The 16601-nt window shown below is 27.1% G+C and overlaps 1 protein-coding gene across 7 annotated transcripts in view; it reads left to right on the forward strand.

Annotated features, from left to right (window-relative positions):
• The window catches only part of LOC117168704, a 44880-nt gene that overhangs the window by 25639 nt on the left and 2640 nt on the right, over positions 1 to 16601 (forward strand). For 2 of the 7 annotated variants that reach the window (XM_033354394.1, XM_033354399.1), the window contains exons 9-16: positions 6617 to 6711; positions 6838 to 6861; positions 8850 to 8894; positions 10666 to 10744; positions 10859 to 11026; positions 11635 to 11779; positions 11858 to 11965; positions 13522 to 13674. In XM_033354394.1, the coding sequence (XP_033210285.1) occupies positions 6617 to 6711; positions 6838 to 6861; positions 8850 to 8894; positions 10666 to 10744; positions 10859 to 11026; positions 11635 to 11779; positions 11858 to 11965; positions 13522 to 13674 (817 nt within the window). Of the gene's footprint in view, positions 1 to 6616; positions 6712 to 6837; positions 6862 to 8849; positions 8895 to 10665; positions 10745 to 10858; positions 11027 to 11634; positions 11780 to 11857; positions 11966 to 13521; positions 13675 to 14690; positions 14724 to 16601 lie in introns of all 7 variants that reach the window. The other 5 variants (XM_033354400.1, XM_033354401.1, XM_033354396.1 and 2 more) reach the window with 4 other exon arrangements.

Genomic DNA, 16601 nt, shown 5'->3' on the forward strand with positions numbered 1-16601 from the left:
ATTTATTTTTAAAGTTTCTCTCAGAGGTGGACAGATCCACGTGGAATTCCACGCGAAATTCGCTTGATAAATTGAAACAATCGACATGGAAATCCCACGTGAAATTTGACGCGGAGTTTCACGTGGAGTTCCATATGGAATTTTCCGTGGAATTTCGTGGAATTTCGTGGAATTCCATATTTTGCAATTGAAAATACCACATAAATCGTAAAACATACACTACAAAGAATGTAATTTTTTAATTTTGAGTACGTAGTATTCTATTTCAATATGCATTGTTCCATAATTCTAGAGGTGGTTTTATTTGAAATTCTACGCAGATTTCTACGTAGAAATCTATGTAGACATTCACGTAGAAGTCCACATGATTTTTTTGTCCTAGGCTCTTATACTGAACAGAAAGAAAAAGTTTTATTTTAAGAAAGAGAGTCATGTTTTTAGTCAAAGGGATCTTGTTTTAATACAAAAATAGTTTGAGTCAAAAAAGGCATAATTTAGAGTATACTGAAGTTATTTTAACAGAATTAAGACTTTTTTCATGCCATTTGATTAATTAACACTCATAAGTATTTATGGCAAACGATTATTCTATACTTTTTCTAGCTCTTTGGCATAAACAAATATTCGCTTATTGTTCGCTAATAAACACTCATGAGCATTAGTTTTTATCATCATATAGAAAAAGGTCTTACTTTTATTACAGATTAACTCAAATTAAACTTAAATTTGTCCTATTTTCTGGCTTAAAATTAGATTCAACCCTTTTATTTGTTTAATGTATTAAAGTATTCTACAACATGCTGCTGATAGTAATTATCCAATCGGGTTTGTTTCTTGAACCTGCCTCATTATTGGTTATAGTCCTTTAAGCGTTTAATGTTCCACCTAAGTTTTCTAAAAATCAAAAGCTTACAGTGGATAAAATTGAAAATTACAATATTTCAAAATCAAATGTGGAAGATTTAACTATATTTCGAGGGATTCACCAATCGACTTTTGAGTGTACGTGACGTTTCATGATTTCAAAATATTTTAAAAGGTTTCAGAGATTTCAAAAGACTTAAAAGATTTCACAATTATTTCATAGACCATTTCTATTTTTATAAAAGGAAGGACTTGAAATTCCTAAAATAATTCACCATTTTAAAAATATTTAAAAATAATAAAATGCCAAAAGATTAAAACTTTTTTATTTAAATCATTTTAAAGTTAACAGATTTTAATGATTCGCCCACTTTTGATATATTCTAAAACCTAACAAATTATTTCAAAGTTAAAATTAATTATTTAAAAATGTTTATACTGTTCAATATTCAATTATTACAAACTTTCAGTTTTCAAAAAATTTATTGAAACTGAAAAGTGGAATTCGCAGTGTTGGAAATTTACGAATTTGAATTAAAAGCATTAAAAATTAAATAGTTTCTAAACCAAAACGTAAAAAAATTAGAGATCGTTTTCAGCTCTCCCTTTTTCCACTATAGGTTTTTTCATGCTCGACTGCTGTTCTCCCAGAATAGTATCATCTATCCTCTGCGACCTCCACTGACCACTACCACGTAATCAGGGATCCTAACGAAATTAGGATTTTTTAATTTTTACTAATTATTTATATAGATTAAAATGAATTGAACTCAACATTAAGTAGAGTAAAAGGATTTTAAAATAAATAAAGCAAGGTGTTGGGAAAGCATAATGTCAAAAATTATATATAAAGATTATTTTTGCAAAAAACTGAATCTTTTGACAGTTCTAACATTATAGCTTCACAGCCTCATTTCACAAATGCCAGTAACTTTTTCTGCGCTATTTTTAGCTCCAGTTAAAATGCAATGAAATACTTTTAAAAATGCATAAAATCCTATTTAATTTCATTCGGATCTCTGAATGCAATGTCAACCACATGTATTAAAGCTATGGAAGTTTGGAGTTTAATTCTTTAGAGAAGTATATATAATTGAAAATGAAATAGAATCAGAAAATGAGAAATAACATTAGAAATGGACGAATGATTGATTCTATCGTGTTTTTGAGTCGATTTTTTGGCGACTGTTGGGGTCTATAGTGTAGTCACTGGTATTTAAATTGAGTGATTTAACTTTTGTACATAACAACTTTAATTATTTACAATTTGATATTTCTGACGGAAATAATCAATTTTAAATATGTATCGATCAATCCTTTACATCATAAGAATTTGCAAAATTTTAAATTTGAAATCGGGAACGTTTTCAAAATTTCAAACTAAAACTGTACCTATATTCAATTCAATTTAGAAGTATTTGAATTGTAACTACTTACAATTTAGTTTGCAAAATTTTTAAGTAGAAGAGTTCAATTTGGAAAAATTTCATGTGAAGGTTTATAATTTCATCAGGTTTGAAATTGAGCGCTTAAGTTGGAAAAGTTGTTCAAACTATAATATTTAGTAAATTTTGTATTTTGAAACAAGAAGTGTCAGAATTAGCTATTTTCCAATGTAAAACTGATGAAATCGCGCAATGACAATGTTAATAATAAAATATAAAAAAAGAAAATAATACAATTTAAAACTAATTAACAATTTTAATGGTTTTTAATTATCAAAATTAAGCGTTTACATGTATAAAAAATAATAAAAAGTATTCGAATTTAGAGGTGAGAACATTTGAAAAGCTTGCGTATTGGAAGTACTTATCGATAACTCCGGTTTCATTGTAAATATATATTTTTTTAATTAAAAAATTAAGCACATACTGTAGATGAGAAGTGTTAAAATGTTAAATACAAAACTCTTTATGAGAAGTATTTTAATTTTTAAAACATTGGAAATTAAGTGCGATAAGTTTGTAAGGCAGTATACAAAATTCAAATTAAATTACATATAAATTAAATTTAAAATCAAAATTTGTTTTAAGATTACATCCAAAGTGTAAATGTTTCAATTTAAAATCTTGAACGCTTTTAAATTTCCTTAAGAATTTGTCTCATTATAATTTAGATAATATTATAATAAGATTGTTTAAAGTCTTATGATGAGAAATAACTAAATTTATTGGCTTTTAATTTCAAATTCACTCTAATTAAAAAATTTAGTTATGCCACCGATTAGAATAAACGATAGATCTTCAGATGATTGATTATCTAAATTATTATGGTGATTGTTACGTATTGGACTTGTAAAACAAAAATTGCAATCTTAATTTTTTGCTGCTCTAATACATGTTTAATTTTGTCTTTTTTTGAAGTTAACAATGCCTTCATCGCGTTAGTTAATTTGGTTTATTAGTTTAGAGTAGATGGATTTATTTTTAAATCCAACTGGAAATAAATTAACAGGCTAGAGTAGTAATTTTTAACTTTAGAATATTTTCCTCGGTTTGAAAAAAGAAAAATATTTTCAATTTGTGAAATACTTTCTAAAATATCTCATTAAGATTTCTCTTCATATTACAAATTCACGTGTCCAATATCTATACAAAATTTTCGAATTTCATTTGCCTCGATGGTACAAGTTGTTGATAAACATCAAGTCTGTTTTATATACATATAGGATTAAGCTACACACATATAATTTAGTTAGCTTGTGGATGTGAAGATGGTGAACTCGAATTCTCAAGTTACGTTCAGGTGTAGTTCAGTGAAGGTGCATACTTACAAATCGTCGAATACGATCGTTGCCAAATTTTCCTTACAGAAAAGAAACTCATGCCAATGGGTAAAATTATTTTTATATTTTACAGTCCTATTATAAATATTCTTCTATAATAATTTTAAAGTCAATTCTAAAATTTAATTGATAAATCTCTTTATTCTAATTTACTAATAGATATATTTAAAAAGAATTTCTTATTAAAATTTAGTTTTTTGATTGATGTTTGAGGTATTTAGTGGATCGAGGAAAATATTTTTATACTTATTGGATTTGCGTAATGCGTTTGGAAAATAATTATGTCAGTGCGTGGGTTTTGGACTGTTATTAGATTGCTCGTTCTCGTTTGAAGACACCTGGTGCATGTGAAAGGACTTTTTATTTTAGTAGGTTTTGTGATTGATTTTTGAATTAGAACTTTTTATATACTTGAAGAATTGGTGGTAGATTTTTTTGTATGTGGAAGGAGAAATTATTCAAAGAAATGTTGGAAAAAGGTGGTAAAATTAAAAATAGGAAAATGTTCATGTTCGATTTTAATTACCGTTGCTGATTTTACATTAGAAGTGCTTTTTATGTATTATCAATAAATAGAGTAATTTGAATAAAAAATGTAAAAGATTGAAGAATTTCCAATTGAGAATGTCGAAGATTTAAAAATTTTAGGTTTGAATCTAGAAACTAAAGGGAGAAGAGAATAACTTCGAATTTTTGTATAAAACTGTTTGCACGTCTGCATGTGATTACAAATAGTTGAAGACAAATGCCAAATATTTTGAATTGAAATAATTACTCAATTTAAAATTTGGTTAAAGTTATTCAAGATTAAACAATTATCAATCCAAAAGGTGGAAAAATAAAATTTTGGCAAGTTTAGTAGGTTTTCAAAATTAAACAATTTTAACTTGAAAGTAAACGAAATTGAATTAAATGAAATTAAAAGTATTTTCAATGTAGGATTAAAAACATACATACAAAATTTTGAATAATTTATAATTGACTGAAAAAGACTAAATAATTACTAGTTTGGTAGATTTAAACCTGAAAATCATTGGTACGGTAAAATTAAACATTTTTAAAGATGCTTTTGCAACTTTATCACTTAAACAATTTCTAGAGCAGAATTTGAGCAATTTTTGTTTGCGAGTGGACGAAATTTCATAATGTCAAATTTCTTATCGTTTTGGAAATTGTAACTATTAGGTTTATTTAAAAAATTCATCTGTTTCGTTGATCAATTGGAAATCGAGCAGCTTCAAAATTTCAAATTTTAGCATTCAAAATTGAACAATCTGAAATTTAAGCGAATTTCAATCGAATTCGTATAGTTCATAAAATTCAACTATTTCGATGACGAAGAGAATATATTTTTTTAATTCGGGTAGGGTCCAAATGCTGTAGTTCCATACCAGGATATCCAAAAAAAAGTGTTCAGTAAGAAAAAATATATTTTGCATTCGCGCATCTACAATGAAGCTCAAAATAACGAATAATATAGAATTTTGTGTGGATACACCTGTCTTCGCTATCTTTAACTCTTTCCATAACAACAAACATGTGGTCTGCTAAAGTTTTAATTGATTTTTTCACGCTCTGTTCACAGATTAACACTGACAAGTTAAAAATGTAATAATATTTGATTTAATATTTGATTTTTTAGTCAGAAAACTTGAAAAATTATGCCCCATAATATGCAAGTAGTAAAAATAAATTACAACAGTCACATTTACTGATTGCAGATTCAAAGAACAATGATTTGGAAATATTTTTAAATTATATTATACCTAAATATGTATAAAAAGCAACCTTAAATAGCAAAAAACACATTATTTTATGTAATTTATTTATACTTATTGACAATTTACGTTCTACAAGAATTTGTGTTTTGATACTTGGCTTTCTGAGGATAATTATGGGTGCAAGTATTACTATTAAAAACCTTTCAATGAAAAAAATCGTTAGTAATAAGAAAAATATTATTTAACCAAATAAAAACAAGATTTTTCTCTCTTTTTCAACTTTAATAATAATTTACGATTTATATGAATTTTGGCATTGTTGCACAGTATTCGGAGAATAAATATAATTGTAAAAACTAATTTTTAGAAGCATTTTCTCATTTTAAAAATTGATTTCTTGCCGTTTGAATAACAAATTTGCTATTTTTCGTCATTTTGAGATTTATCCTAGATGCGCGACAATAAGATACTTTTTTATCTGCAACTTTTTATAGGAAATCCGAGTACCAAATTGCAACTTTTGCAGCCCCTCCGAATTAGACCAAATTCTCTCCGCCCTATGGAGCAGTTTCAAAAACGCAAACAATTGTAAAATTTTCAAAATGGAACAATTTCAAAATTCAAGTGTTCAAAATTAATATGGTTAAAATTTCTGTAATTGCAAGTTTAAAGCTTAGAATAATTGAAATATAAGTTTAAAGTGTGTAAAAAATGCCAACTTGAAACATTCAATTTTTATGCGTTTTTATTTATAATGAAAAAGTAAAAAATGGTTAATTCCTGATAATAATATAGTTTAAAAAATTAGGAAGTACGTTCAATATATAAAACTTTAGAAATGGATGTATTTGAAAATTAACAATTAAGAACTTAAAACGTTTTTAATCATACAATTTTTCAATTTTTAACCTTGATAAATGTGAACAATTTGAAATTCCAAATAACAATTTCTGATTACAATTAGTTTTAATGTCATTCAAATAGATTGCAATAATTTAAGTAGAATGATTAAAAAGTTGTGTACCCGTGAAATAAATTTTCTTGCGTTATTACTTTATTACAGGCGAAATTAGAAGATTCTTTCTTTTAAATTTAGGATTCTTTCAATTTTAAAGGGTTGTAATTAAATTCAAATTATTTTGAATATATTATGGAATCAAGAATTCTTATATGAAAGTCAGGACAAATTTAATTTATTTTATTATTTTTCACCGTTCTGCATAACTAAACATAATTTTTTTTGCAGACTTCCTGACGAATGGGAACACAATGGACTCTCCGTACCGAAGTGGGCAGACCAATGGCAACAAGGGAACACTGATTGTCCACAGCCAGCAAAGGGTAAGGGTAGCTCGAGTCTCTCGTTAACCCTGGAAAAGGTAACGACCTCGTTAAAGCTGCCAAACTAACGATGTACCATTTGTACGATCAGCTATTAAAGTGTGGCCTTTCCTTTGACTTTTTTAGCAACCGGAGCGACACGTCGTCAAGGTAAGACCCGCAATTCAGTTTCGATATCCTCTTACTGCCAAGCAGAAAAAACAACAGCAAAACACATCACATTGCTCATTCTAAATTTAAATTTTTCTCTAATTTCACTTTCACATTTTGAGTCCAGTCATCAAGTCGGAAACATTAGTCAAAATAGGAGACATATGCCTACAAACTAGTATATTTTTATACGAGAAGACAAATGGGCGCGCCGATGCTCACTGCGAGTGTGAAGACTCTCAGCACGTACTTGGCGAGGCGAAGCCGAGTCGAAGGGTGAGTGCTATCACTACACACTCGCAGGGAGCACTCACCCGTGAAATATCCTACATAGAATAATAGTGTTCTTTATAAACTACAATGAAAAACCTGAGATTGCCTGCCGTTTACAGACATCAAATATAACCTCACTGTCCTAAGAGAATATTAACATAGTAACCATTTATGACGTTAGACGGCACTAGTAGTAAAATTTTGGAGTAAAATGTTTTGGTAACAATGGAGAGAATTTTGCTCACAGGTGAAAGTTCATTTTGCTCATTTGGCTCGCCGATTTTGAGAATTTGTTTATAGCATTCGCGCACAATGAAAGACCGACCAATTTCTATGTCTGTAAACGGTTTCGTACAGCCTGCTTAATATAGTACTTAAAATGTTTAACTTTTATATTTTTATTTCACTTAGAAACTTTAGTGAAATTAGTAGATTGATTTTTATGACTAATAATGGTCTGCTTTTTCAACTCGAAATTATAATTCTTTTCCATAATTACTTGTTCAAAATCAGAAATATTTTAAATCTTACCTATTTTTTTAGAAATATCTTGAAATCTTTCAAATCGTTTGAAATCATTCAAATCTTATAAACTATTTTTAATTCACAGGAAAGAATTAACAATTGACCGGTAGAAACCGGGAAAATGACTTTAATTTCGGAAATATGGATATGGACCCTAAGTTTTTTTTTTAATTTCACTTTTTCAGGGTATTCTACAATAGAATTGTATCAGTGAAAGGGTAACTAGATCTAATTCTGTACAAGCTAAAAATAAAACAGATATTTTTGTAGCTGCAGAAGGTTGAACGTTATCTTATCATATATTCGAACCTACTTCTCTAAATTATTAATTATAAAGTTTAAAAAACATTTTATTTGTTATTTAAAAAATAGTCAAATTTCAAGGTCGTATTTTCGAAAGAATTGCAGGTAAAATATACTTTTTAAATACAGTTTTGTACTATATTTTATCCCAGATTTTTGTGAATAACTGCAATTATAGCGGAATCGGTTGTAAAAAAATTTTACTTAGAAATGATTCAATCGAAAAAATACATGATGACTGACCTATAATGCAAATAATTGTAAGCGCTCAATCCTTAGAAATTAGGTTAATGTTTGTATTCATCAAAGTTTTCAAATTGATACTAATTTCATTCAAATATTCATCCATTTCAAATCATCTTCATTATGAATTACTTTACACTATTTTCCAGAAAAAGGGAATTTAGTAATCTACAATCAATAGAGAAGTAACTTGAAACTCTTTATTTAATTATTTATAATCTATTTTTGGCAAAATAAAAACGAGATGTTATTTTTTCTATGTCTGTGGGTAGTTAATTATAGTATTGAAGATCATTTTTCTTAAACTAGTAGATCTTGAAAATATTTATAAAAAATTTTGTACTCTATATTGGAGTTGTAAATTCTATAGCTTTTTAAAATATTTACACTATAAATGTACAGCACTATCCAAAATAATATCACACTTTGCACACAGTTAAGTATTGTAATTTGTGTTTTGAATTCCTCAAAAAGTCAAATTCTTCCGGTTTGGGTGTGATTAACTACAATCCATTGTATATATTTTTTATATAATCTAATATGTGTGTTTTTAGTCGAGTTTCTAAAATTTAGTATTCACATCTCGTATCCCCGTCAACACAATTAGTTGCATTTTGAGTGTTGTGTGTTTACTAATCCGGCAGGTAACGTTGACCGAAAATGGGAGCTGGAAGGAGATTTCCTTGGAGGTAATTTTATTTTTGTATCTATAGCAGAAAGAAGAATTGAAAATTTTAAAACCGAGCTTGAAAGTGAAGTGTGTAAAAATATAAAACTATTTTAAGCTGATCGGGGAAAATAGTTTCTTTATCTTTCCTTTTAATATTTTTCTGAACGTTATTTTCTGCTTCGAATGAACGAAATTTCTATCAAAGTTGTCGATGGTTTGTTTCTTTTTTCAGGGTGGTCGCTAGAATGGGAAAACCGGGAAATGACTGATAATTTTATGAGACCGGGAATAATATGGAAATGACATTGAATTTATTTTTTGATTGGGAATTTTACGAATTTTTCGAGAACAAAAAATCTGTTTGAGTGTGATTTCAACAGTTTTAAAAATAATCAGTTGAATTTTTTTCTTTTTCAATTATGATATCATTTATTTTATAATGCGTAATTCGAAAATCTTTCACTTACAAATATTCCATTTTAGATTTTAACTTTTAAGCGTACATTTTTCATTTAAAGAAATTTAAAATACATTTTCAAAGACTTAAAAAATAAAAATTGATAGTGCTTGAAATCGACAATATTTAATTAAAAAACATTTTTAGTTGATCAAATGTGACCATAAATTATAATGATTTTTGAAATTGAACTATACATTAAGGATTGACAACTGAATAATAATTTATTTTACAAGACGATTCAGAATTAGTTCAAAATTTAAGAATTTCCATATTTTAACGTTAAAAATTAAACTTTCTCAATTTGAAAGTGTTAGTAGTTAAATAAATGTAAAGGCCCAATATAAACTTTATAAATTATTTTCAATTACGAAATAACTTCAAAATAATGTTTTCGTAATTAAAGGCTTTTTACTAAATTAAAAATATTGTTGTAGTCTAAAATTTGAAATTAAAGAAATTTTTTAATTAAGAAAAATAACAATTGCATAGTATTTATAAATATTTTATTGTTCATGTAAAATCAGTAATTATAAAGAAAATATTCATAACTAAACAAAGAACTAAACTTTAAACGTTACAATTTTAATTGTTCTATTAAAAAAATTTTAATATACAAGTAAAATTGTTGAGTTTTTATGTATAATAAATATTGAACACCATAATTCCTAGAAAAAATCGAGTAGATTAAATAGATATTTAGAAGTTCTAAAAATATTAAAAATTAATTTAAAATTTGAAATGATTTTAAATAATTTAAACAAAGTGTCTAGGTATACTGACAAAATCCGGTTATTCGCACCCAAATTTGTAGTGCAAATAGCCCACGGCCTAATTTAAAACAGAATATAGATTTCTTTGCAGATTACGAACAAAATATTTAGAAGCTTTTTAAGAATTATGAAAGGCTTCAAAAGATTTCAAATTTCGAAGCTTTTTAAGGATTTTAAAACTATTTAAAATGAAAAAAATTAAACTTTTAATTTAAGAAGTGTTCAGATAATAACAAACATGTAATCGTTCAATTTTTAATATTTATAGCTTAAAATTGCTTAAAATGGTTTGCAGCTCAGTTTTTATTACTTCAAACAGAAAATGTTTAGCTTTAGAATTTGAATTTTTAAATTTCTTCGACTGTAAAACATATTCGCGAACCAAAAAATGACCGGGCATTTTTTATATGATTAAAACGGTCACCATATTTTTTTTAATGAGTATAAGAACGCATATTGTGAGTATGGTTTAGCCTTGTGATTAATTTTAAAATAACTTTATCTATATCTCAATTTTGATTTGATTGGAAATTTATATATTTTCGCTAAAAATGTTGCAGCCTGGAAGTAATAAGGACTCCAATCTCACAGCGGGACAAGAAAATACACCTAATTCATCGAATTCTGAAAGTTTACGAGGTACTTGTTATATTTGTGTTTAATTTGAAATTGAATCATTTTTAATATTTATTTTATTCGGGGTTCTCTGGCTTTGTAATTTTACGCCTAATAATTTTCAATTTATTCCTGAAGAGAGAGGAAGACCCAGAAGAAAACGAAGAGACTTCTTCGGGACCATAAAGAAGCGTTTGTCGAGGTCGAAAACCAGAAGTCGATCAGTAGGTCTTGATGGAGATGCAAATCACCAGGAAGCACAATCTCGATCAATCTCTGCTGATAGAGCCAGAGATTCAGGTCCTGGTAGGTATTTCATAAAATAAAAACTCATCTTCAAACTTTGAATACTCTTCAAATCTGGGATTTTCTATTAATAGTTTAGATAAACTGTTTTAGCTTTTCACAGAAGAGATTAAAAAGTACATATAGACTTTTTTTAATAATAATTTTAACAACGTGATATATGCATGCCTTCTGAAACTTCTTTGTTACTAATCTGAAATGTGATAAGTTCTTCTTGGACAGAAATAGTTTTTAATTAATTTAAACTTGATTCTTTATGCTGATGTAAAATGTATCTTCCAAGTTGTTGCTTTGCGAATGTCTTTTGAGATAGGCAGATATATAAGCAGAAAAGAGTGAATTTTTAATTAATTTTATTATCGCGCATAAAAAGCTATTTAGTGATAGTTATATAGTTGCAGGTTGACATGGGTACATTTTTTGAGAAATACCTATGCCAAGATTTGTTATCATTGCATTTATTTTTAGTTGAAGAGTTTAGGTATTAAATATGTGTTATTATTATACAATTTTTAGTTTGAATAAATAATTTATGAGACCATAAACTCTTCAATTGGTTTGTTGCACCCGAGTGTGTTGTATGAGTGAAAAAATAGTGAAAATTACAGCCACCTTATCGGTACCAGGAAGAGAAGAACACTCGAGAAGATCAAGTTTAAGTGAAGCATCAGCTATCAGTGGAACTTCTACGAGAACTTACGTTAACGAAGCCTCAACGTTAATTCTGGAAACTCTGGAAAATGGAATAACAAAGTAAATTTAGTTATTTATATTCATTTATTTTCTGGATCAATAACTCGAGGGTATAAAAATTATAAACAATTTTTTCAGACACTACCTCGTTCCTCTATCCCTAGCACAAAAGAGCAAATGGAGGAAAAAGGGAACAAAACTGCACATATTCAACGATCACACATTCATTGCGAAGCATATACCAGGGTAAAAAATTATATTAAAGATTATATTATAGAGCTAAAAATTAAATAATATTATACTTCGCATGATTGAAAAAAAATATATATATATAATGACAGCACTCAAAATTCAAAAAATACAATTTCGAAACATAGACAGGTAGAATTCAGGTTGAAGTGTTATGTTAAAAAGTAAACAGTTTTAAGTTCAAAGCATTTAAAACTGTATCACTTCACATTTAACAATTTAAAATAAGGTAAATGGAATAATTTAGAATCAACAATCACGAATTGAGACTTAAATAATTTTAAACGTTTAAAATTAAATAATCTGACAATTAAACGCCATAAATTGAGGAAGCAGAAATTAAGTCATTTTTACATTAAATCTAAAATGTATGAAATTGAAGTAAATAGAAGAAGTAAAAATTGAAAAATTTATATTTAAAATAAGTAAAAATAAAATAATATTTGAGCTTAAACATTATAAACTGAAAATAAAATATTTTCAAGCCTTAAAAAAATGATCAACTTTAAAACATTCAACATTTTTTGTTATCGAAGTTTGTAAATTGCATAATTTAAATTTGAAATATTTTCAAGACTTGTCTTTAAAATTGAATAATTTAAAATATAAGCTTTAAAACAAAATAATTTCAAATGTTCTGCACATAAAATTGAAACTTTTTTTATTAGAAGATTGTAAAATTTCAATGTATAAATTGTTAATTAGAAACGATTACAGTTGAAAAACCTGAAATGTAAAGTTAACAATTTCAGAAATTAAAAGTCAAAACATAGACTGGAAGAATTCAGGTGGAAATTCTAGTGTGCGATTTCACATTAAAATTTTACAATTTAAAATCCGTTCATTGGTATAATTTGGAATAAAAAATCACGAATTAAGTCATTGCATTTGTAAGTTTTGAAATAAAGTATTCTGAAAATAAAATGCCTCAAATTGAAACATAAGAAAGTAAGTCATTTTTACCTAAAATTTAAAACGTATAAAACTGAAATAAATAAAAGCAGTAAACATTTCACAATTTTAATGTGAAATTGGTTAAAATTAAGAAATTTTACATTTTAAGCATGATTAACTGAAAATAAAATATTTGTAATCTTTAACAAAATGATCAGTTTCAAATTATTTAATATTTTTGATCGAAGTTTGTAAATTGCAGCAATTTTAACGGTCAAATATTTTTTAACTTTCGAGAGCTTTTAAACAAAACTATTGTATATTTTCATTGCAAATCTAAAAGCTTAGGATTTGGAAGTTTCTAACAAAAGTTCTTCAATTATTAGCTCAATACATTTAAAAATTAAAAAATTAAAAAATTAAATTTAAAAGATGTAGGCTATTTAAAAACGTGATTTAACATCGAAAATCTTCGATTACAGGTGATTACGAAGTTATTTCAGTTAATGATTTATGTATATACGTCATTGTCTGAATGCCCTCTAGTTAAAAATTATTATTTTTTTAAAAAACAAAACACACTCTATATCTTATTTTAAATCCACCGTCGATTATTTTCCATAGTTTATAACAATAGGAAAAATATTTTTTTATTTCAGGGGTACATTGTGTCAAGTTTGCAAGAGAACCTTAGCTCGAAGGTTGGGAAAACAGGGTTACGAATGTAGGGATTGTTTATTGAAATGCCATAAACATTGTCACGTGAAAGTCGAGACAATGTGTCCATCTTCAACTATTCAAAACATCGAAATGTGAGTTTGATATCATTCTTTTGCTCACAAATATCAGATAGTTTTGTAATTCACCATCGAAAGATAATCGACACGCAGTTCATTTTTGTATTTTATTTTTACACGATTTTGCTCTAAACAAACTTTTTATTCTTTTATTCAGTCGCACAAGTTGTGTACCTCCGCATATTTAAAATCTGCATTCACACATTGTAGAATATTTTGTGCTGAATTTTTAGATAATTACAATAAAAACTTACAATTATTAGAATCAAAAAAAGAGAAATTTCAAATTGAAAATTTGAAAAATTGAAATTATTAATAAAAAGCACAAGAAATTCTTCGATAAACATTAGGATGACAAAAAGGGTGTTTTTGAATATTGCAAATGCTACACCCTAAATTTCTTCTTTTATTTAAAAAATATAAATTTAAGGCTAAAACATGCCTTCACCCCCAGAAAGTATTTGTTATTTATTGAAGAATAAGCTTTAAGTTTTATGAAAACAAAATTTGGAATTATAATCGGCCCTAGAATACGAAAATTTGTAATTTCATTATAATCAATGGTTATTATTTGTGCCTGGTGACCGTAAAAAATCTTGAATTTCGAAAATAACAAAAAATACATGTTCAAACTATTAATTGTAATGAAATTACCAATTTTCGTATTATAAACTGGCCAATTTCCTAATTTTTTTTATTTCTCATCCAAGTTATGGTTTATTCCTCAATAAATAATAAATAATTCTTAGGTGTATTTAAAGAAATAAAAACTATGAAAATTAATTTTCAGAACTAAAGAGGTTCATCGGAACTTCTAAACAATTTTTTCAAAAAATGAATGCAAATTAATGGCAGTATTTTTCACTAAAGTAAAGAAACTGAGGGGGTAGCGTTTGCAAAATTCAAACTCATACCTTTTATTGGGCACCCTAAAGTGCATGAAAGACACACAGATAATACAATTGACACAACACCTATTTTTAATTTTGACACAATTTTAATACGATTTTCTTTGACCTTTGCCGGATAAGGTCCCTTCTTCCAGTACTGAGCGAATAGGATAGGTAAGCTGACGAAACACGTAAACTTAATGAAAAAACTTCGCTAGTTTGTCCTCGCATGGAGAAACCCCGCTTTTTTGTAGGACCAGATGTTGATAGCTATTGTCATTGTGTCTCTTGCAATGTGTGATCAGCATCTTTTCTTGACTCAATACTAATTGACAATAATTTATATACGTCTGTATTAACCGGCATTTTTAGCGGAAGACTGAAGTTGGTTGTTATTAGCAGGCCTTTTCAAAATTTACAAACTAAAAAACTAAAAACTAAACTTTCAAAATGTTTCAAAATACTTACACCTTATTAAGAAATTTCACGTGTCCATTTCAGTTGATTTGTTTTAGATTATTTATATTTTACTGAAAATAAACTAAGAAGGTAGGATTATAATGAAGGAATTGATGGAAGTGATACTTTTGAAACGTTCGACATTAGCAAATCGATTTCAATACAAAGTTCAACAATCTTATATTATATTCTCCGTTTAACTTATTTCAATTTTTTACTTGCATTTCAAAGAAATTAGCCTTACGCGAATATGAAATGGTAAAATATGAGGGCTCACGAAACTTACAATTCAAAATGAATTATTCTATCCTTCAAGGCAAAATGTGATTAAAAAAAATTCTTAAGGTTTTCATGAATATGATTGATGATTTATTGTTTGTTTCGCATTTTCGTTTCGCTGAATTTATTACGTTGCTGTACTTCACAATTTCGCACCTTTAAAATAAATTGAGACTAATTTAATTTTTGGCTGACTTAAAAAATTCCATAGCAACCAACGAGGTTATTCTCTTAGTTAATAAAATATAGGAAATTATTTCCATCGTGACTTTTTAATTGCTTTGTTTGCACGGAAACTTTTTCTTTCTTGCTTTGCTTTATTCTCCAATCTGGCTACTTAATGAAATATTTTCGTGGGCACTTTTATTATCTTCTCCTCTCTGTTACTTCTATGTTTAAAGTGAAAAAAGACCATTTTTAAAAGCTTTAGTTTTAATTTATTATAATTAATATTTTCATCCGTAGAATTATTATACTTATTTGTATTTTCAACCCACAATAGATCTTGTAATGGAATTTAGTCATTTTAGAAACTTTTGAAATTTTGATATTAAATTCGAATTTTTGGAAAGAAATGCAATAGTATTATAATCATGGCTCGTGTTATAATTACTAATAATTACCTATCTTACATTTTCAAACTACGTCATTCCGCTTTCTCCGAAATTGCATTTTAGATAATTTTTCGAATATTTTAGGTTGCCTGCTTAACCAAAATAATTTGCACGTTTAAATAGGTACATTACAATTCTAATTTTGCTAATAATTGTTAATGACTCAAAGAAAATAATGAATCAAAATTAGATCTTGGTACTATGGACATTTGCGTTCCTCTTTACAGTGAATAGCCTCTTTTTAATTTTGCAACTTTCTTATCTCTACGAGGGGTAAGTTTACATACAGATTTATTTACTTGATTAAAATATTTTTTTATCCAAGTGGCTAAATCACTTCAGTTACTATTTTTATTTTTTTAAAGTCCCTAATTTTGAATACCTCGAACGGAAAAACATCATGTATTTAAAATGAAATTTTTATATTTTTAAAGGTAGAAGGTTTAATTTTTTTTACTGAACAATTTATTCAAAATTGCTTATTCTAGTTCAGTAAGAATTTTTTAATTTTGGTAAACTTTAAATTTAAAATTAGGGCACTTCGTATGAAAACAAGAATGATATATTTCAATTGCCATAACAGAAATTAGAAGGTACCCCTCGTACTACCAGACAATACATCACTCCATAAAATCCACCATTAATCCTTCTGCTCCTATTAAAAAAAAATTATTATAGCTCCTGCTCAATCATTTGCTCA

Source organism: Belonocnema kinseyi, chromosome 3 (assembly GCF_010883055.1).
Source record: "Belonocnema kinseyi isolate 2016_QV_RU_SX_M_011 chromosome 3, B_treatae_v1, whole genome shotgun sequence".
In the NCBI taxonomy this organism is placed as follows: domain Eukaryota; kingdom Metazoa; phylum Arthropoda; class Insecta; order Hymenoptera; family Cynipidae; genus Belonocnema; species Belonocnema kinseyi.